We start from the raw sequence: 23,767 nt of genomic DNA, 5'->3' as shown, positions 1-23,767 counted from the left end.
GTTGCACCTTGAATATAAAAAAAATGATCTTACTGAAGCCTAGGTTGCAAAAATCATCAGATCTCGGAGTGGCAGGGAATTGGGAAGGTGAAAAAAAACATTTAGAGGAACCGGATGATTCTCTTAAAGTGAAGCGTGACTGTATAGGAGCTAATTCCCCAATAAAAATGACACCTTTCTTGTAGTGATCCGACGAGCCAGTCATGAGAAATCCAATAAAGAAGTCAAGGGCACATCAAGGCTGCAAGTGCACTGGGGGCGTGTCAGTGCACATAGGAGGAGGAGCAATACAAGTGCAGTGACACACCCTCAGTGCACTTCCTGGCTAATTTGCATATGACTTCTATGCTGGATTTCTCATGACTGTTGCATTTGATCTGTACTAGGGATGAGCAGAGCCGGACTGTTATAGTCCGGATCTGCGCGGTTTCAAAAATCCCCGTGTGTTGGACCCGGGCCTGGGATTCCTGGTGTACGATCCGGATTCAGCACTGGGGAAATTAAAGGAAATTTAAAAAAAAAAAAAAAAAAGAATTAAACGAGCGTTTCATACGTATAGAGACTCGGTGTCATGACGGCACACTGCTTCCGGCTCGCGCATTCACTTCCTGTACTGCACACAGCTTTCCCCACCCACCGGCCGTCCTGTCGTCTGTGATTGGTTACAGTCAGACGCGCCCCCAGCCTGTGACAGCGTCTGCCCGCAGTCATTGCGCATCGTGGCTCAGTCATTGTCTGCGCTCACGGCCGGCGGTCATGTTCTATGGCTGCTCGCTGTGAGATGTAGGAGAGCTGGATGCAGTGTGGGACCTTGTGTGGATTACGCCGGACCTGGAGGAGTGTTTGGGGGTTAATAAAGTGGTGAAAGAGGTGTGTTTTTGTATTTTATTCTAAATAAAGGATTTTTTTTTGGATTTGTACTTATTTACTTTCATTTACAGGTTAATGATCCAGGTATCTCATAGACACCTATGCCATCACTAACCTAGGGTTTAGTAACAGCTGTGCGCTGTTATTAACCCCTTATTACCCCGATTGCTACCACACCAGGGCAATGAGAAGAGCCAGTAAAGCACCAGGATTGTCACATCTAATGGATTCGGCAATACCGGGCGGCTGCGGGCTGAGAATACCAGGCCCCAGCTGGCTTTATCTTGGCTGGGTATCAAAATTGGGGGGGAACCGCACGTCATTTTTTTAAAATTATTTATTTAAATAAAAAAAAAAAAAAAGCTGCATGCGGTTTCTCTTAGGCCGGAATCACACATGCGAGGGACTCGCGCGAGTCTCGTATCACGTCACCCAGCACATCCGCACACTCTCCTGACAGGAGAGGGCTGCAGGTGTTTCTATGTACCTGCACGCTCATGTCAGGAGAGCGGCAGGCCGTGCCGAGTGATGTCATGCCAGACTTGCATGAGTCTCGTATCGCATCACCCGGCACAGCCACACACTCACCTGACAGGAGCGGGTCGGCAGCATGTGTTTCTATATACCTGCACGCTCCTGTCAGGAGAGTGTGCAGCTGCCGGGTGATGTGATGCCAGACTCGCATGAGTCTCGCATCACATCACCCGGCACAACCACACACTCTCCTGACAGGAGCGGGTCGGCAGCATGTGTTTCTATATACCTGCACGCTCCTGTCAGGAGTGTGCAGCTGCCGGGTGATGTGATGCGAGTCCCTCGCACGTGTCACTCTGTGTTCTGGATACACAGCACAGATAAAGCCAGACAGCTGGGGGCTGCAGCCGTGGGCTTTATCTGTGCTGACATCAGAATACGGGGACCCTGTGCAGATTGTTTTTTCATTTATTTTTATACCACCATACTGACCCCCAGACATTTGCTCTGCTTTCCCCGCCATCCTGCCGACTGTGATTGGTTGCAGTCAGCTGACATGCTGCCACTCAAGCTGGGGGCGTGTCCAACTGCAACCAATTACATGCTCCGGTGGGTGGGCAAATCAGTGAATATTAAATTGTCGGCTCCGGAAGGGAAAAGCGTAACCCAAAAGGAGTGTGCCGCCATGACACAGCCTGGGTGAGCATACCGCGTGCGCTATCCTATCCCTTCCACCAAGGTTTTTAATCTCCGGATTCTGGTTCCCATAGACTTATATGGGCACTGGATTCCGGAGTGGATCAGGTTTTTTTTTTTTATAAATTTAGCAAGTTTTTTTTGCGAGTTCGACCAGCTCTAATCACTACAAAAGAGGTGCCATTTTTATCAGGAGACAAGATCCTATAAAGCCATATCACCAGTGGCGTAAATTGAAGCTCGTGGGCCCTGATGCAAAAGCTCCAACGGGGCCCCCAATTATTGCAAGTATTTAATAACATTGATATATAGGCAATAGGGACTTTTGGTGTGAATGCAACCTCTTCACCCATAGTGATTACGCCCCTGCATATCACTACGTCCATATGTGCACATAGGTCACTTTATGCTTTTTTTTCCCAATGCAATTTCCACTTTTTTTTATTTTCCTCTTTAGCCACTAGGTGGCGATATTACACAGGACCAGTATAGAAGAAAGAAGGGGAGAAGAAGAAGAAAAAGATGATGAAGGACACAGAGCAGTCAACACTGATCAGAAGGATATTCAGATGACTGAGCCCCGCTCTTACCTCCTGGGATGCCATGCTAGACAGAAAATACTCACATACAGCTCCTGTTCTCTTTGTGACAATGTATCTAACTGACAAAGGATTGTCTAGACTGGATACATTGTAACAAAACCTTTACACCATGTTCCAAATTATTAAGCAAATGATATTTTTCTCTGATTTTCCTAAATGGTCAGTGCAAATGACAGTCAGTCTAATAACAGTCATCACCCGTTAGAGTATACATCAAATTTTATTGAAGAAACCCCCCAATGATAACAGTATGATCTTCCTGCTCCAAATTATTAGGCACATTTTATGTTTTAAAGAACTGAAAATGCTCATTTGTGGAATTTGCAGCGTTAGGAGGTCACATTCACTGAAATAAAAAGCTATTTAAATCCAAAACATCCTAACAGGGCAAGTTACATGATAACATAGGAGCCCTTCTTTAATATCACCTTCACAATTCTTGCATCCATTGAACTTGTGAGTTTTTGGAGAGTTTCTGCTTGAAGTTCTTTGCATGATGTCAGAATAGCCTCCCAGAGCTGCTGTTTTGATGTGAACTGCCTCCCACCCTCATAGATCTTTTACTTGATGATACTCCAAAGGTTTTCTATAGGGTTGAGGTCAGGGGAAGATGGTGGCCACACCATGATTTTATCTCCTTTTATGCCCATAGCAGCCAATGACACAGAGTTATTCTTTGCAGCATGAGATGGTGCATTGTCATGCATGAAGATCATTTTGCTTCTGAAGGCACGTTTCTGCTTTTTGTACCATGGAAGAAAGTTGTCAGTCAGAAACTCTATATAATTTGCAGAGAGGTCATTTTCACACCTTCAGGAACCCAAAATGGGCCTACCAGATGTCTCACCATGACTCCTCCACCTCCTTGCTGACGACGCAGTCTTGTTGGGACATGGTGGACATCCACCAACCATCCACTACTCCATCCATCTGGACCATCCAAGGTTGCTCGACACTCATCAGTAAACAAGACTGTTTGAAAATTAGTCTTAATGTATGTCTGGACCCACTGCAACCATTTCTGCTTGTGAGCACTGGTTAGGGGGGGCTGAATAGTAGCTTTATGCACCACAGCAAGGCTTTGAAGGATCCTACACCTTGAGTTTTGAGGGACTCCAGAGGCACCAGCAGCTTCAAATATCTGTTTGCCGGTTTGTAATGGCTTTCTAGCAGCCGCTCTCTTAATCCGATGAACTTGCCTGGCAGAAACCTTCCTCGTTCTGCCTTTATCAGCACGAACACGTATGTGCTCTGAATCAGCCACAAATCTCTTCACAGTACGATGATCACGCTTACGTTTTCGTGAAATATCTAATGTTTTCTTCCATACAGTTAGGTCCAGAAATATTTGGACAGTGACACAATTTTGGCGAGTTGGGCTCTGCATGCCACCACATTGGATTTGAAATGAAACCTCTACAACAGAATTCAAGTGCAGATTGTAACGTTTAATTTGAAGGTTTGAACAAAAATATCTGATAGAAATTGTAGGAATTGTACACATTTCTTTACAAACACTCCACATTTTAGGAGGTCAAAAGTAATTGGACAAATAAACCAAACCTCAAAAAAAATTTGTTATTTTCAATATTTTGTTGCGAATCCTTTGGAGGCAATCACTGCCTTAAGTCTGGAACCCATGGACATCACCAAACGCTGGGTTTCCTCCTTCTTAATGCTTTGCCAGGCCTTTACAGCCGCAGCCTTCAGGTCTTGCTTGTTTGTGGGTCTTTCCGTTTTAAGTCTGGATTTGAGCAAGTGAAATGCATGCTCAATTGGGTTAAGAGAACGTAGAAGCGAAAAAGAGGGCGATCCGGCACAAATCCTCCTTATGTTAAAACATTCAAGGCTTTATTTGGACATCGTTAAAAACATTGTGAAGACCGAAATCCACTTAGATGGTACAGGTAAAGGTCATGATAGCTTAACGCGTTTCGGACTATTAATAAAAACAAACAAGTCCTTAATCAGCTATCATGACCTTTACCTGTACCATCTAAGTGGATTTCGGTCTTCACAATGTTTTTAACGATGTCCAAATAAAGCCTTGAATGTTTTAACATAAGGAGGATTTGTGCCGGATCGCCCTCTTTTTCGCTTCTACGTTCTCTGTTACCGGTCGGGATAGACCGAAGGATTCCAGGCACCCGCAAGGCTGAACAGTCCGGGCAGCAGGTGAGCTGAAGAAACCATTTTTTATATCTTCAATTGGGTTAAGATCTGGTGATTGACTTGGCCATTGCAGAATGTTCCACTTTTTTGCACTCATGAACTCCTGGGTAGCTTTGGCTGTATGCTTGGGGTCATTGTCCATCTGTACTATGAAGCGCCGTCCGATCAACTTTGCGGCATTTGGCTGAATCTGGGCTGAAAGTATATCCCGGTACACTTCAGAATTCATCCGGCTACTCTTGTCTGCTGTTATGTCATCAATAAACACAAGTGACCCAGTGCCATTGAAAGCCATGCATGCCCATGCCATCACGTTGCCTCCACCATGTTTTACAGAAGATGTGGTGTGCCTTGGATCATGTGCCGTTCCCTTTCTTCTCCAAACTTTTTTCTTCCCATCATTCTGGTACAGGTTGATCTTTGTCTCATCTGTCCATAGAATACTTTTCCAGAACTGAGCTGGCTTCATGAGGTGTTTTTCAGCAAATTTAACTCTGGCCTGTCTATTTTTGGAATTGATGAATGGTTTGCATCTAGATGTGAACCCTTTGTATTTACTTTCATGGAGTCTTCTCTTTACTGTTGACTTAGAGACAGATACACCTACTTCACTGAGAGTGTTCTGGACTTCAGTTGATGTTGTGAACGGGTTCTTCTTCACCAAAGAAAGTATGCGGCGATCATCCACCACTGTTGTCATCCGTGGACGCCCAGGCCTTTTTGAGTTCCCAAGCTCACCAGTCAATTCCTTTTTTCTCAGAATGTACCCGACTGTTGATTTTGCTACTCCAAGCATGTCTGCTATCTCTCTGATGGATTTTTTCTTTTTTTTCAGCCTCAGGATGTTCTGCTTCACCTCAATTGAGAGTTCCTTAGACCGCATGTTATCTGGTCACAGCAACAGCTTCCAAATGCAAAACCACACACCTGTAATCAACCCCAGACCTTTTAACTACTTCATTGATTACAGGTTAACGAGGGAGACGCCTTCAGAGTTAATTGCAGCCCTTAGAGTCCCTTGTCCAATTACTTTTGGTCCCTTGAAAAAGAGGAGGCTATGCATTACAGAGCTATGATTCCTAAACCCTTTCTCCGATTTGGATGTGACAACTCTCATATTGCAGCTGGGAGTGTGCACTTTCAGCCCATATTATATATATAATTGTATTTCTGAACATGTTTTTGTAAACAGCTAAAATAACAAAACTTGTGTCACTGTCCAAATATTTCTGGACCTAACTGTATGTCCAAGGCATTGCACTATTTGATGCTTTTCGGCAGCAGAGAGATCCTTTTTCTTACCCATGTTACTTGAAAACTGTGGCCTGCTTAATACTGTGGAACATCCGGTTTTCCTTTTATTGGTCTCACCTGGCAAACTAATTATCACAGGGATCTGAGACTGATTTCAGTGATCCAAAGAACCCTGAGACACAAACCATCAATGAGTTTCATTGAGAAAAAAAAATAATAATCGCTATGACACTTAAATCCAATTTGCATAATAATTTGGAACATGGTGTATAAGAAGTATGAGATGCCTTTTGTCTCTTATCCTTCTGAGGCTTCTTTGGAAGCCAGATGCCACCTTACAAGTTGGACCCTATAGGCAGCAAGGGCAAATTTTGGGTCATACTTCGAGAAAGGATTATATTGTTGCAGAGCAGCTCAATATCGCCCCCTTATGGCTGGGTGTAGCACTGATCCTGGGCAGTAGGATAATTTATAATCAGTGCCGTAGTAGTAAAGTGCCGGCTGATGGCGGCCGCTCATCCCAGTAACACAGGAAGATAATCTGAAGCCTGGGACCGAGGAAGAAGCAGGAGTGTTTCATTATATATCACTACCAATATAAATCCCAGCAGCCGGTGGCGGCCGCAGCGCCAAATACTTGAAATTACAGCCGTTAATTGCTACATTTATAACGGGGATGACAGAAGACGCATTTCCTGACCGGTTGTTAAACTGCGTGAATCTGCAGTCAGATGAGCGGGGGATGGGGACAAGTCACCGATTCCTCCATCCTTATTAAATATGGCGTCTGTGATTGACACAATTTCAATGTCGTCCTTCATCTTGTAAGAGAGGTTAGCACAGGACCAATTATTCTGCAATCCTTTTTCCAAAGATATGCAGCTCAGCAAATTAACACAAGCAATGCTGCAGTGTAAAGCATAGAGGAAATAGGATATGTAGGCCATTGTCACCTTTTTCCGTGTGCAGTGCGGTGCAAACATCCAGTTGTGGTATCAGAAATTCTATGAAAGTCACCGCACAGCTATGATAAGTGCATTGTCAAGCAGTGTCTGACGGAGGCTCATGCGGTTACATTGTCTGTCCCCTATGCTTTACACTTCAGCTCTGACTTTTCACATTGGCTTGTAGAAGTATGAGGAAGGAGAGATGGGAATAAACTGCGAGTGACACGAGATAGAAGATTATCAGCACAGACTGAGAAGAGGACCAAAAAATTAAGCAGGGTCTTGCCCTGCAACTACCAAGCTTGGATCCGTCACTTACCTCCACATTGTTATAGACGGACACAGTCGGCGCCTTGTAATATTCCTGCACGGTTCTGCTGATGCAACTGAACCAGTCGTCCCTCTCTGAGCAGGAGCTGCCGAGGAAAATAATACAGAGCGGTGAGACAGTGTACAGCCCCCACCATCAAAGTCTAGAAAAGATGAGTGCCCCCCATGTGATAAAAGACAAAGTCCATTACCTGTCTATGTAGAAAGAAACAACTGACTGGCAAAAGCAAGTGTGTACAGGTGCAAAAGCAAGTGTGAACATGTGCAAAAGCAAGTGTGATCAGGTGCAAAAGCAAGTGTGAACATGTGCAAAAGCAAGTGTAAACAGGTGCAAAAGCAAGTGTGAACATGTGCAAAAGCAAGTGTGAACATGTGCAAAAGCAAGTGTGGTCAGGTGCAAAAGCAAGTGCGATCAGGTGCAAAAGCAAGTGCGATCAGGTGCAAAAGCAAGTGTGAACATGTGCAAAAGCAAGTGTGATCAGGTGCAAAAGCAAGTGTGATCAGGTGCAAAAGCAAGTGTAAACAGGTGCAAAAGCAAGTGTAAACAGGTGCAAAAGCAAGTGGGATCAGGTGCAAAAGCAAGTGGGATCAGGTGCAAAAGCAAGTGTGAGCAGTTGCAAAATCAAGTGCAAAATCAAGTGTGATCAGGTGCAAAAGCAAGTGTGATCAGGTGCAAAAGCAATTGTGATCAGGTGCATTGCCTGTCTATGTAGAAAGAAACAACAACTAACAAGTAAAAGCAAGTGTGATCAGGTGCTCTGCTAGCTCTCAGATATATGGATATATTGACTGCATGATAATGACACTGCATTACTGCTATACAGAATATATTTTGCCAATTTGTGCACAAAGAACCTTTAGGGTATGTGCGCACTAGGCGTTTTTGCCGCGTTTTTAACCGCGTTTTTGTGCTGAAAACGCAGTGACATTGCTTCCCCAGCAATGTCAATGGGTTTTCATAAGTGCTGTCCGCACACAGCGTTTTTTTTTAGCTGCGTTTTTGTGGTGACCACAAAAACGCAGCATGTCAATTATTTCATGATAATGACACTGCATTACTGCTATACAGAATATATTTTGCCAATTTGTGCACAAAGAACCTTTATTCATTTTCTAATTCATGAGAGCCCATCAGCCACGACAAGGCGACTTTTCTCTCATGGAACCTGAACCATTTTCATCAGACATTATTCTCTTGGGTTCAAAGCTACAAACAAAAAGCACAAGGAGGATCTAGAACTAATGACAAAACACAGACACATTGCGACGATTGCACCAAAATGCCTGGACTGGCTGATGGCTCTCCTGACGCGGCCGGTGTATGCACTGCAATGAGATCCTCATCAGAGATATATACAGCCGTCTGACGCTGGCCTTAAACTAATGGAAACAATTAGGATCCCATCAGACAAGGGTCACCAACCGTCCAGAAATTCCAGCACAGTTCATAATAATAGTGCACTTTTTTGCCCTGTCTGTAAAAAAAAATTAAGGCGTCCATGATTTTTTTGAAGCTAAAGAAACATGAGCAGATAATTTTAACTGTAATTATCAGTATTTCACCATTCACAATGAACGCAGCTGAAGACTTCATATCAAATTTAGGGGCTGTAGACATGAATCACTTATAGTCATAATGATTTATTATGGAGTTATAATGTATCCATAAAAAACATTGTGTCCGTGATTTTTTGGTAAACTGTCCAGAAAAAAATAAAAGTTTAAAAGTCAAGTTGGCAACTCTGGATGCCTTGTCGTGGTCGGTGGGCTCACACAGATTTGAAAATAATTGCACTCGGATATTCTATGTAGCAGTAATGCAGCCTACAGGCACATTCCATAAATCTAAACATATTAGAGTATACAGAGGCGGCTGTAGTCCCTAATTTGTATTTATCTATCTATCTATCTATCTAATATCTATCCATCTATTTATCTATCCACCCATTATCTATCTATCTATATATTCATCCATCTAATATCTATCAATCCATCCTTCTATCTATTATCTATCTATCCATCTATCCACCCATCATCAATCTATCCATCCATCTAATACCTATCAATCTATCCTCTTATCTATCTATCTATCTATCCTCTTATCTATCTATCTATCTAATACCTATCTATCTATCCATCCATCTATCCTCTTATCTATCTATCCATCAATCCATCTATCTATCTATCTATCTATCCCTCTATCTATCTATCCATCTATCCCTCTATCTATCTATCCCTCTATCTATCATCTATCTATCCCTCTATCTATCTATCTATCTCTCTATCTATCCTCTTATCTATCTATCTATCCTCTTATCTATATATCTATCTATCTATCCCTCTATCTATCTATCCCTCTATCTATCCTCTTTATCTATCTATGTATCTATCTATCTAATACCTATCAATTCATCATTCCTCTATTATCTATCCCTCTATCTAGCTATCTATCCCTCTATCTATCCATCCATCCTCTTATCTATCTACCTATCAATTCATCCATCCATCTTCTGTTATCTATCTATCCATCTAATACCTATCCATCCATACATTCTCTATTATCTATCCATCCATCCTCTTATCTATCTATCTAATACCTATCAATTCATCCATCCATCCTCTGTTATCTATCTATCCATCTAATACCTATCCATCCATACATTCTCTATTATCTATCCATCCATCCTCTTATCTATCTATCTAATACCTATCAATTCATCCATCCATCCATCCTGTTATCTATTCATCCATCCTCGTATCTATCCATCCATTTATCTAATACCTATCTAGCTATCTATCTATCATCTATCTATCCTATCCATCCCATCCATCCCATCCATCCATTGATCCATCCATCATCTATCATCTATCCATGTATCCATATCTATCTAAATATCTGTCTTTCCCTTTCTCTCTTGCATTCTTGCCTTTTACAATGTTGTTCTATCATTCTATTCATGAACCAGGAGGCTCTGGCTGAACACAGCCACAGTGCTAGATACAATGGGAAACCAGATAAAGCAGAAGTGAAAGCTAAGATGAATGCGGGATATAAAGTATCATTAGTCGGTGCTATATCTGGGTCTGCAGGGATGGGGAGGTAATAATCTGTCAGCGGCATCACAGGGACAAACATATGGTGCGGTTTAACAATCACCTTCAGAGCCATTATATAAATTTCATTAGCGGAGCGCGGTATTCGCCGTGTCCATGGCCGTCTCTGCATCATTTAACAGCTCCGGGTGATAATCACACATCGTAAGCTGCCAACGAGAGCAGCAAACACATGTCCGCCGGCCTCCGGAGGTGACTTATGTGCAAATTGGTTCCACCTTTCACAAATGTAATGGCGGTCACAGCGGCCGGATGACACACGAAATGTTCAGGAGGTAGAAACACAGCAGCTTAATGAGCGCCGAGCTCTGGAGCAGAACTACTACCCTCATTATTGAGGAGACAGTCATAAATAAGGGGCAATGGCAACAGAAATGTCGCAAATATAGACGAGGAAACAAGATCATTCATATGAACCGGTCGCAACATCACCTCTATGAATGGAGGCGTTACAGCTCTGCAGGTTTGTTAATTCTTCACCAAGATCACTGCTTGCTGTCAATTGGAAGCATTAGGTCATATTCTCATACTCGGGTACTCGTTCCGAGTAGCGAGTCCAATGCAAGTCAATGGGAAATGCGAGTAAGGGTCTGCTGGACCCTACAAAGCGGTCTGGGGGCTGAGTAAAAGGCTGAAATGGATGCATGATTGTTTAAAAGCCGGGTGGTAAAAAGCCGCTGGCTTTTTTAAGCAATCAGCTGATGCACGTTCCCCGCCCGGGTCCTTCGCTCCCTGGTGCTGTGCTCCCCGCTGCCCTATGCTTCGATCCCCGCTCCCTGGTGCTGCGCTCCCCGCTGCCCTATGCTTCCATCCCCGCTCCCTGGTGCTGCGCTCCCCGCTGCCCTATGATTCCATCCCCGCTCCCGAGTGCTGCGCTCCCTGCCTGGTCCTAAGTTAGGATCGGGCGAGGAGGCGGCGGGGGAGCAAAGCACCAGGCAGCGGGGAGGAAAGCACCAGTCGGGCGAGGCAGCGGGGAGGGAAGCACCAGGTGAGGGAGTGAAGCAGCGAGGAGGGAAGCACCAGGCAGGGGAGCGAGGCAGGGGATAGGGAAGCATCGGACGGGAAAGCCGTCGGTGAAGTTTTACCTGGCTCCCCGCTGCTGTCCGCGGTGTGTTCCTCTACTCCCGGAGCCACTCATTACACCTAATGTAATATGCACTGCATCGCCCCACACACTCCATGTGACAGCCGAGTGTATAAATAAATAAATAAATTTAAAAAATGACGTAGGATCCCCCCCCCAATTTTAATAGTCAGCCATGATAAAACAGACAGCTGGGGGTTGGTATTTTCCCCCTGGGGGGGCACATAGTTATTGCCCCCCCCCAGGGTAAGAATAGCGACCGGCAGCAGACCCATATTTGCATCCATTAGATGAGCCGTATCTGGCGTTCATCCCGGCTCGTCCAGCTGCCCTGGTGCGTTGGCAAACTGGGTAATAAAGGGTTAATGTCACCTGAATTTTACCGAGTGACATTAAGCCCTGAATTAATAAAGTTCACCTTCGCTTGAAACCGGACTTTATTCACTCACTTGTAGTAAAGTAAAATAACACACACTAAACACCTTTATTCAAAATGAAACACAAACAACAAACTTTTATTGTAAATAAAATCAGACAAACCCTCATTTACCATTTTATTAAATCCCCAAAATCCCTCCGAAGTAGTCCAATACGAGGTCCCCCGCAGTCATCAGCTCAGCTCATGTTAGTGACGGTAGTGAGGATTAATCCTCTCTCTACCGCCGATAACAACAGAATGACGCGGGGATTAGGCGGGTCTGACAGTGTGTCGGGCAGCGATGACGTCATGACACAATGGATGCGCCAAATCTGGGGCGGCTGCCAGTTGCTATTCTTACCCTAGGGTGGGGCAATAACTATGTGCCCCCCCCAGGGGGAGAATACCAACCCCCAGCTGTCTGTTTTATCTTGGCTGACTATCAAAATTGGGGGGGACCCTACGTCGTTTTTTTAATTTATTTATTCATTTATCAACACACTCGGCTGTCACATGGAGTGTGCGGGGCGATGCAGTGCATATTACATTAGGTGTAATGAGCGTCTTCGGGAGTAGAGGAACAGCACCGCGGACAGCAGCGGGGAGCCAGGTAAGACTTTACCGACGGCTTTCCCGTCCGATGCTTCCCTCCCTGCTGCCTCGCTCCCCCGCCTGGTGCTTCCCTCCCCGCTGCCTGGTGCTTTGCTCCCCCGCCGCCTCCCCGCCTGATCCTAAGTTAGGACCGGGCAGGGAGCGCAGCATCAGGGAGCAGGGAGCGAAGCACAGGGCAGCGGGGAGTGCAGCACCAGGGAGCGGGGAGCAAAGCATAGGGCAGCGGGGAGCGCAGCACCAGGGAGGGGGGAGCGAAGCACAGGGCAGCGGGGAGCGCAGCACCAGGGAGTGGGGAGCAAAGCACAGGGCAGCAGGGAGTGCAGCACCAGGGAGCGGGGAGCACAGCACCAGGGAGCGGGGAGCAAAGCATAGGGCAGCGGGGAGCGCAGCACCAGGGAGCGGGAAGCGAAGCACAGGGCAGCGGGGAGCGCAGCACCAGGGAGTGGAGAGCGAAGCACAGGGCAGCGGGGAGCGCAGCACCAGGGAGGGGGGAGCAAAGCACAGGGAAGTGGGGAGCGCAGCACTAGGGAGTGGGGTGCGAAGCATAGGGCAGCGGGGAGCGCAGAACCAGGGAGCGGGGAGCGAAGCACAGGGCAGCGGGGAGCAAAGCACAGGGTAGCGGGGAGCACAGAACCAGGGAGCGGGGAGCGAAGCACAAGGCAGCGGGGAGCGAAGCACCAGGGAGCGAAGGACCGGGCGGGGAGCGTGCATCAGCTGATTGCTTAAAAAAGCTGGCAGCTTTTTACCACACAGCTTTTAAACAATCATGCATCCATTTCAGCGCCCAGACCGCTTTGTAGGGTCCAGCAGACAATTACTTGCATTTCCCATTGACTTACATTGGACTCGCTACTCCTAACGACTAATTACAAGGATACTCGCGGAGTAATGAGTAGCCCGAATACCGTACTACTCGACGAGTACCGAGTAGTAACGAGTATACTCGCTCATCCCAACTTATAGGCTTTCATTGGGAACCTGAAAAAATGCATGTGATTGCAATTTTAAGTGCAGAAACTCATTATTTGTGTCCTATAAATAGCATTTCTGCAAGTGGGAACATGGCCTTAAAGGGAATCTGTCACCAGGTTTTTGCCACCTAATCTGAGAGCAGCATAATGTAGAGACAGAGACCCTGATTCCAGCGATATGTCACTTACTGGGCTGTGCATTGTAGCTTTTATTAAATCTCTGTTTAATTAGCAGGAGATTATCATGACAGGACTACTTGTCTAGCATATTCATGAGCTCTGTATAACTGCTAGATCTGCAGCAGAGAAAAACATTAATTTATCAAAATGACAGCAAACAGCTCAGTAAGTGACACATTGCAGGAATCAGGATCTCTGCCCCTACATTATGCTGCTCCCAGATGGGGAAGCAAAAACCTGATGACAGATTCCCTTTAATGGTTTACATGTGTGGGCAGAAAACCAGTTGAAATACTTTGCTACGATTGTATCCTTTTTAGACAACTTTAAGCAAATCTCTGCTGTCCCTATAGTTTGCCACAATGTATCAGCGCAGGTGAAATGTATCAGTCTGGAGTTCTGTTTACTAAACAGAGGGTAGAATTGTAAACAATAGAATCCTTTGAGCTATAGGGCAGGACAGGATTGCAGCTCCGCAATGCCTCCATTCCCTGACAGCAAGCAGATTTCTTAAAAAGGAAATAAAGCACAAAGTATAAAAAGTTGTAGAACTCTTTATAGTACAGTGATTAAACCAAGATTACAACTTATTGCCTATCAATAGGATCACTAGGGACTAGTGGGACCCCATTGATGACTGACGGGGTCCTGAATATCCCATTTTAGTGTGTGTGGGGAGGGGTTACCATGCGCATTGCCTCTTCATTCACTGTCTATGGTACTGCAGGAAATAGTATTATGGAAAACAGTTCTCGTCATCGGAGGAAGAAATATTATCTCAGCAAAAACAAAAGTTTTTCTGAGTCACACTCATCATAATAAATGCCTCATATGAATCACTTTATATGGTGTTTTATACTAGTTACATCCAGAGCTGCACTCATAATTCTGCTATCTCAGCGTAAAAAAAGGTTTTTTACTGAGTCACACTCATCATAATAAATGCCTCATATGAATCACTTTATATGGTGTTTTATACTACAGCTACATCCGGAGCTGCACTCATAATTCTGCTGTCTCAGCGTAAAAAAAGGTTTTTTACTGAGTCACACTCATTGAAATAAATGCGTCATGTGAATCACTTTATATGGTGTTGTATACTCCAGTTACATCCGGAGCTGCACTCATAATTCTGCTGTCTCAGCGTAAAAAAAGGTTTTTTACTGAGTCACACTCATTGAAATAAATGCGTCATGTGAATCACTTTATATGGTGTTGTATACTCCAGTTACATCTGGAGCTGTACTCATAATTCTGGACCACAGTTCTCGTCATCGGAGGAAAAAATATGATCTCAGCAAAAAAAAGTTTTTTTGAGTCACACTCATAATAATAAATGCATCATATGAATCACTTTATATAGTGCTTTATACTACAGTTACAGCCGGAGCTGCACTCATAATTCTGCTGTATCAGCATAAAAAAAGGGTTTTTTTTCTGTGTCGCACTCATTGTAATAAATGCATCATATGAATCCCTTTATATAGTGTTTTATACTCCAGTTACATCCGGAGCTGCACTCATAATTCTGCTGTCTCAGCATAAAAAAAGTTTTTTTTCTGAGTCACACTCAACATAATAAATGCACCATATGAATCACTTTATATGGTGTTTTATACTTCAATTACATCCGGAGCTGCACTCATAATTCTGCTTTTCTCCTGTTAACAGCACGCAGTGAGTGCTAATTTGACCAGTATTTAAGACAGTGTTTCCAAAACCAATCAATCCATGCTGCAGCTTTGGATGTAACTAGAGAATAAAACATAGAAGAGGTCAGTATTTGGAGGATGAGAGTCCTGTGTGCGGTATTACCTGGCGGATAACATGAGGCAGCACTCCATGCATTCAATCTTCAGGACATGTTGGGCGTTCTCCACAATCGGTCGACTCACCTGCAGGGGAGGAATCGGGGGCGAAAGAGTTGACAATTACTATGTACAGAGCCGAATGCATATCATGTCACATTACTAGTCACATCAGGGGCAGGGTCTGGTGTAGACTGGATGCAGCTGTAACAAACCCTCAGCTGGGACAGGTATGACGTATATACAGGGTTTATCCACTGGATGTAGAATGATTTCCATTCACTGACTGCCAGTAAGGAACTAATGAGTGACATATACTAAAAACGTGCAGTATATTCCATAATTTACATAGGACTGCGCAATGTCTGTAATCCCAGAGCCATCTAGAACATCCTTCCTATTGGGATACAGATCGGTGGCTACGTACCCGCATTCCAGGAATGGAGAGAGTGTTTTTCAACCTGTATTTGCCGTCCTTCTGTGCGTAGGTGTAAAGCAGAACATCATTCATCTAAGGAGGGAAATACAAGACTATAATATACTGTGCGGGAGCACGGCTACAGCCGCGGCCACATAATTCAGGGGGACACTGTCCTATAAAACTGGGGTATCGATAATGTGATACTGTGATACTGTCTGCTGAGCTGTGTATCTAATCCTAGCCTGTGTGATACTGTCTGCTCCTGTATCTAATCTTATCATGTGATACTGTCTGCTGAGCTGTGTATCTAATCCTAGCCTGTGTGATACTGTCTGCTCCTGTATCTAAACACTACATGTGTGATATTGCCTGTTCATCTTTCTAATTATCTTATTTCATACTGAAGAATAACAGTATCTAAGCCTATTATCTGTGATACTGTCTGCTAAATCTAAGTATCTAAAGGCCCCGTCACACACACAGATAAATCTTTGGCAGATCTGTGGTTGCAGTGAAATCATGGACATATTGTTCCATTTGTACACAGCCACAAACCTGGCACTGATTGTCCACAATTTCACTGCAACCACAGATCTGCCACAGATCTGCCACAGATCTACCACAGATCTGCCACAGATCTGCCACAGATCTGCCACAGATCTGCCACAGATCTACCACAGATCTGCCACAGATCTACCACAGATCTACCACCGATCTGCCACAGATCTACCACCGATCTGCCACAGATCTACCACAGATCTACCACCGATCTGCCACAGATCTGCCACAGATCTACCACCGATCTGCCACAGATCTACCACAGATCTGCCACAGATCTACCTCTGTGTGTGACAGGGCCTTAACTGTGAGTGATAGCCGGAAAATGGGAAAATGGGAAATGATCAAGTGTGAAAATGTCTGATGAGCAGTGTATCTAATCCTATTCTGTGTAACACTGTCTGATGAGCTGTGTATCTAATCCTATTCTGTGTAATACTGTCTGATGAGCTGTGTATCTAATCCTATCCTGTGTGGTACTGTATGATGAGCTGTGTATCTAATCCCATCCTGTGTGATATTGTCTGTTGAGCTGTGCATCTAATCCTATCCTATTGGATACTGTCTGCAGAGTTGTGTATCTAATCCTATCCTGTGTGATACTGTATGATGAGCTGTGTATCTAATCCTATCCTGTGTGATACTGTCTGCAGAGTTGTGTATCTAATCCTATCCTGCGTGATACTGTATGATGAGCTGTGCATCTAATCCTATCCTGCGTGATACTGTATGATGAGCTGTGCATCTAACCCTATCCTGTGTGATACTGTCTGCAGAGTTGTGTATCTAATCCTATCCTGTGTGATACGGTATCTCAGCCCTTCACTGCACTCTCCCCCTCAGACTATCATCCTGTTACCACTTTCACGATGTATCTCAGCACAGACGATCACTTGCCCTCTTTGCTAAGACTTTTTTTTTTTAACCCCATGAAATCCAACTTTATAAATGAATCTCATGCCCGTCCTTCCCCCGCCGCCGTCCTCTACTGCCATCTTCCTATAGACTCCCCTGATCTGACATGTCGCGAGCGCCGTCTATGAGCGATCCGCGGAGCTGGCGGTGATGGACGGCCTCATGGAAATTTGGGTTATTATAGAAGCTACAAGTGAATTTTTATCGGCGCAGCTCCACGCCCAACGCCGGCGCCATCTGTGACCTTGTCTGCGCAGCCACCTCCTCATTATACACAGTATTCCCTGTAAATAATGTATGGCCCCAATATGTATGTAATAAGCGCATACGCCGTGTCAATCATCCCGGGCCGGCGCTGTCATACTCCGAGGGGATCTACGTGACAGATGACGGGTCGGTCGGGGTTTATTCACTTTACTTATTGCTTCATGAATTACATTCTGTGCTGACATTAATCTGAGCGGTGGCATCTGCACCCGGCCGATCTCGGGGTCCGCCGCGGCTGGAGCAGACATATAGATCATATAACAGACAATCAATGACCAGCGCCATGTAAATAGTCACCATTGGTGTTTTACGAGGAATCGGATAAATCACAGGAGTCCGCAGTAACGTCTCATTACAAATAAATCAAAATCATTTTATAAGGAGGGGCTATGTTATTATATTATATGATTATCATTATTATTATATTATATAATTATTATTATCATCATCATTAATAAAAAATACTATATTATTTTTATACTATATATTTGTTTTATAAATAATAATTAAATTATTATTTACTATAATAATTATTATATCATTATTATTAAAATTATATATTTTTATTATTATTATATTACTATATTATTATGATTATTATTATTATAGTATTATATATTTTTATTATGTTTATTATTTTATCATTAATATAAAAATACTATATTATTTTTATATTATATATTTGTTTTATAAATAGTAATTAAATTATTATTAATATTTACAATTATCATTATTATATGATTATATTATTCTTATCATATTATTTTTTTTATATTACTTATAATTATTATGATTATATTGCTACATAATTTAAATAAAAAATATTATTATAGTATTATATTTTTATTATGTTTATTATTTTGTCATTATTATTATTATATGATTATATTACTATTGTTGTTGTTATTATTATTACCACTGATTATTATTATTATTATTATATTATATCATTATTATAATATCATTTATAATAATAATAATAATAATAATAATAATAAATGATATAATAATGATATAATAATAATAATAATAATAATAATAATAATAATAATAATAATGATAATAATAATATCATTTATTATTATTATTACTATTATTATTAATAATAATAATAATAATAATAATAATAATAATAATAATAATAATAATAATAATAATAATAATAAATATTATTTGGAATAGGCCTTTAAAGTCCAAGTTCTTTTGTGAAAAGTATCCCCCCACAGTAAGCTCATCAGAAGCTGATCTTCTACTCAGACCCCAAGGTCTGTAAGAAAATCTGCTAAAAATGTTGAGTTTTTACTGCAGCGCCCCCAGAGGAGAAGTAAAGTATTACAACATTTCTATTGAAACCAATAGAGTGGGAGTGATCTGCACGGACTTGCAGGGTTTGCTGCTTCTGCTCTTGTGTTTCCACCAATATATCAGCTGCTGTAAAACTAAATCATACAAGAGCATGCTGGGAGGTGTAGTTCTGCAGCAGCTGGAGACCACCCTTTTAATGCATATTTTGTTTCCTATGTAAGCCTGCCCTGCGAGCTCAGCAGTAATCTGCTCTCCCCAGGTTCATGTCATCCTGCATTAATTGAGTCCATTTTTCACCGTTTGTATAGGAGAGGGGGATTATTTTAATGAGCGACTCATCGGCTGCAGTTATGGATGATGATGATGGTTGTGATTCCAAAAGCGGCGAAGACTGTCCAAAAAAATGGGTTCTCAGGGATGATAATGAAGTGGGGGGCCACTGAAACCTCATTATATCACCGGAAAATGATGGGAGTCACCTATAGGATTTATTTTGAGGGTTTTATCTATCTTCATTCCTATTTGATACTTTTTAATCATTATTCACCTCCTTCTCCATCTCTCTATATTAATGAATGGGACCCATTGAAGTAAAAGGATTTCTCCCATCAACTTCATCCCTCTTCCAAAAGCAGAATAGGAAAAAAGAATAAATTCACCAATGCTGTCCCAAAAGTGCCCTGGTCTCTAGGTATTACTTACTGCCCTGTAAGGGTTTTTACCAATGCAGTGACCAAGATCATGAAGAATCTGTCTACAGTCCCCACTAGTTAGAGCTCCCTGTATACAGAGATACATGATAAGGTTATGTCTGCAGCCACCACTAGGGGGAGCTCCCTGTATATAGAGATACATGATGAGATTCTGTCTGCACCCACCACTAGGGGGAGCTCCCTGTATATAGAGATACATGATAAGGTTCTCTCTGCAGTCACCACTAGGGGGAGCTCCCTGTATACAGAGATACATGATAAGATTCTGTCTGCAGCCACCACTAGGGGGAGCTCCCTGTATATAGAGATACATGATAAGGTTCTCTCTGCAGTCACCACTAGGGGGAGCTCCCTGTATACAGAGATACATGATAAGGTTCTCTCTGCAGTCACCACTAGGGGGAGCTCCATGTATACAGAGATACATGATAAGAATCTGTCTGCAGCCACCACTAGGAGGAGCTCCCTGTATACAGAGATACATGATAAGGTTATGTCTGCAGCCACCACTAGGGGGAGCTCCCTGTATACAGAAATACATGATAAGGTTATGTCTGCAGCCACCACTAAGGGAGCTCCCTGTATACAGAGATACAGGTTAAGGTTATGTCTGCAGCCAGCACTAGGAGGAGCTCCCTGTATATAGAGATACACAATAAGAACCTGTCTGCAGCCACCACTAGGGGGAGCTCCTTGTATACAGAGATACATGATAATATTCTGTCTGCAGCCACCACTAGGGGGAGCTCCTTGTATACAGAGATACATGATAATATTCTGTCTGCAGCCACCACTAGGGGGAACTCCCTGTATACAGAGATACATGATAATATTCTGTCTGCAGCCACCACTAGGGAGAGCTCCCTGTATACAGAGATACATGATAAGTTTATGTCTGCAGCCACCACTAGGGGCAGCTCCCTGTATACAGAGATACATGATAAGTTTATGTCTGCAGCCACCACTAGGGGGAGCTCCCTGTATACAGAGATACATGAAAAGATTCTGTCTGCAGCCACCACTAGGGGGAGCTCTCTGTATACAAAGATACATGAAAAGATTCTGTCTGCAGCCACCACTAGGGGGAGCTCCCTGTATACAGAGATACATGATAAGTTTATGTCTGCAGCCACCACTAGGAGGAGCTCCCTGTATACAGAGATACATGATAATATTCTGTCTGCAGCCACCACTAGGGGGATCTCCCTGTATACAGAGATACATGATAAGATTCTGTCTGCAGACACCACTAGGGGGAACTCCCTGTATACAGAGATACATGATAAGATTCTGTCTGCAGCCACCACTAGGAGGAGCTCCCTGTATACAGAGATACATGATAAGATCCTGTCTGCAGCCACCACTAGGGGGAGCTCCCTGTATATAGAGATACATGATAAGATTCTGTCTGCAGCCACCACTAGGGGGAGCTCCCTGTATATAGAGATACATGATAAGATTCTGTCTGCAGCCACCACTAGGGGGAGCTCCCTGTATATAGAGATACATGATAAGATTCTGTCTGCAGCCACCACTAGGGGGAACTCCCTGTATACAGAGATACATGATAAGATTCTGTCTGCAGCCACCACTAGGGGGAGCTCCTTGTATACAGAGATACATGATAAGATTCTGTCTGCAGCCACCACTAGGGGGAGCTCCTTGTATACAGAGATACATGATAAGATTCTGTCTGCAGCCACCACTAGGGGGAGCTCCCTATATACAGAGATACATGATAATATCCTGTCTGCAGACACCACTAGGGGGAGCTCCCTGTATACAGAGATACATGATAAGATTCTGTCTGCAGCCACCACTAGGGGGAGCTCCCTGTATACAGAGATACATGATAAGATTCTGTAATTCCAGCTCCCACACTAGCAGCCATCAATGTTACCATTTAGACATACATCTGATCGCCATTTCTTATGGCGGTGATTACCGCGCTTTCATCTACGATAAGATCACAATTGATGTTTATTCCAAAGCCGAGGCCTTAACTTGTCATATTCCGCTATAAGCCGCCTTTGTAGAGCGCGATTCTTGGAAGTGTTAGATAAGGGTCGGGGTGCGGTGGAATTACTGGGGTCAGGGAAGGGTCCTTGTTTTCTATCTGAGAACTTTTAACATCTCAGTAAACAATAGTCTGGAATCAGGAAATCGGCTCCAGGAGTGCGGGCTATGTAAATTTCCTGCCAGGATGCTCTTACATAGAAAAGCCTGGAGAGGGACTACAGGGCGCAGGACGGCCCGAGCGGAGGGGGGCGTGACATGGACTCACAGGGAGGGAAGCGGCCGGGAGAATCTGCCCATCATCCACAGCAATTCCCTGCTTCATGGAAAGGATTGAATATGTGCCGGATTATCAGATGTTCCGTGTCATTAATGGAAGGTCGTCATTCCGTAGCTCGGCTCAGACATGGATCTTACCAGAAACAAGTGTCGAGGATGACGGTTTTTCCCGGACACCTTCATCAACGTCCCCTCCTTAACGAACTCCTGTGAGAATAGAAAGTGAAGAATAACGAGCAAAGAGCGAGGAGTCCGCGCATCACATTATACCGCGGCGGCTGACAATGCAATTACTGCTAAAAATAGGATTATTTACACCCGAGCAAGAACATAGCGCGCGAGACAAGCGAGTGTCAAAGTCATTATCCTGTACCCCGAGTGTCAGCGTCATTATCCTGTACCCCGAGTGTCAGCGTCATTATCCTGTACCCCGAGTGTCAGCGTCATTATCCTGTACCCCGAGTGTCAGCGTCATTATCCTGTACCCCGAGTGTCAGTGTCATTATCCTGTACCCCGAGTGTCAGCGTCATTATCCTGTACCCCGAGTGTCAGTGTCATTATCCTGTACTCCCAGTGTCAGTGTCATTATCCTGTACTCCCAGTGTCAGTGTCATTATCCTGTACCCCGAGTGTCAGCGTCATTATCCTGTACCCCGAGTGTCAGCGTCATTATCCTGTACCCCCAGTGTCAGTGTCATTATCCTGTACCCCGAGTGTCAGCGTCATTATCCTATACCCCCAGTGTCAGTGTCATTATCCTGTACCCCCAGTGTCAGTGTCATTATCCTGTACCCCCAGTGTCAGTATCATTATCCTGTACCCCGAGTGTCAGCGTCATTATCCTGTACCCTGAGTGTCAGTGTCATTATCCTGTACCCCGAGTGTCAGCGTCATTATCCTGTACCCTGAGTGTCAGTGTCATTATCCTGTACCCCGAGTGTCAGCGTCATTATCCTGTACCCCCAGTGTCAGTGTCATTATCCTGTACCCTGAGTGTCAGTGTCATTATCCTGTACCCCGAGTGTCAGTGTCATTATCCTGTACCCCGAGTGTCAGCGTCATTATCCTGTACCCCCAGTGTCAGTGTCATTATCCTGTACCCCCAGTGTCAGCGTCATTATCCTGTACCCCGAGTGTCAGCGTCATTATCCTGTACTCCCAGGGTCAGTGTCATTATCCTGTACTCCCAGGGTCAGTGTCATTATCCTGTACCCCCAGTGTCAGTGTCATTATCCTGTACCCCCAGTGTCAGTGTCATTATCCTGTACCCTGAGTGTCAGTGTCATTATCCTGTACCCCCAGTGTCAGTGTCATTATCCTGTACCCTGAGTGTCAGTGTCATTATCCTGTACCCCCAGTGCCAGTGTCATTATCCTGTACCCCAAGTGTCAGTGTAATTATCCTGAACCCCCGAGTGTCAGCGTCATTATCCTGAACACCGAGTGTCAGCGTCATTATCCTGTACCCCGAGTGTCAGCGTCATTATCCTGTACCCCGATTGTCAGTGTCATTATCCTGTACCCCAAGTGTCAGTGTCATTATCCTGTACCCCGAGTGTCAGCGTCATTATCCTGTACCCCGAGTGTCAGCGTCATTATCCTGTACCCCGAGTGTCAGTGTCATTATCCTGTACCCCAAGTGTCAGCGTCATTATCCTGAACCCCCGAGTGTCAGCGTCATTATCCTGTACCCCGAGTGTCAGCGTCATTATCCTGTACCCCGAGTGTCAGCGTCATTATCCTGTACCCCCAGTGTCAGCG

At 44.0% G+C, this 23,767-nt stretch overlaps 1 protein-coding gene across 2 annotated transcripts in view; it reads right to left on the bottom strand.

Moving 5' to 3' along the window:
* The window catches only part of FGD5 (FYVE, RhoGEF and PH domain containing 5), a 152,835-nt gene that overhangs the window by 12,504 nt on the left and 116,564 nt on the right, over positions 1 to 23,767 (bottom strand). For both annotated transcript variants that reach the window (XM_075321565.1, XM_075321567.1), the window contains exons 12-15: positions 22,145 to 22,213; positions 15,960 to 16,043; positions 15,540 to 15,619; positions 7,335 to 7,431 (exon numbers count right to left, since the gene is read on the bottom strand). In XM_075321565.1, the coding sequence (XP_075177680.1) occupies positions 7,335 to 7,431; positions 15,540 to 15,619; positions 15,960 to 16,043; positions 22,145 to 22,213 (330 nt within the window). The remainder of the gene's footprint in view (positions 1 to 7,334; positions 7,432 to 15,539; positions 15,620 to 15,959; positions 16,044 to 22,144; positions 22,214 to 23,767) is intronic.

The sequence above is a fragment of the Anomaloglossus baeobatrachus genome, chromosome 8, assembly GCF_048569485.1.
Source record: "Anomaloglossus baeobatrachus isolate aAnoBae1 chromosome 8, aAnoBae1.hap1, whole genome shotgun sequence".
NCBI classification, from domain to species: Eukaryota; Metazoa; Chordata; class Amphibia; order Anura; family Aromobatidae; genus Anomaloglossus; species Anomaloglossus baeobatrachus.
Note: the sequence above shows the minus strand (reverse complement) of the source record. Positions and strands in the feature narration are given on the sequence as shown.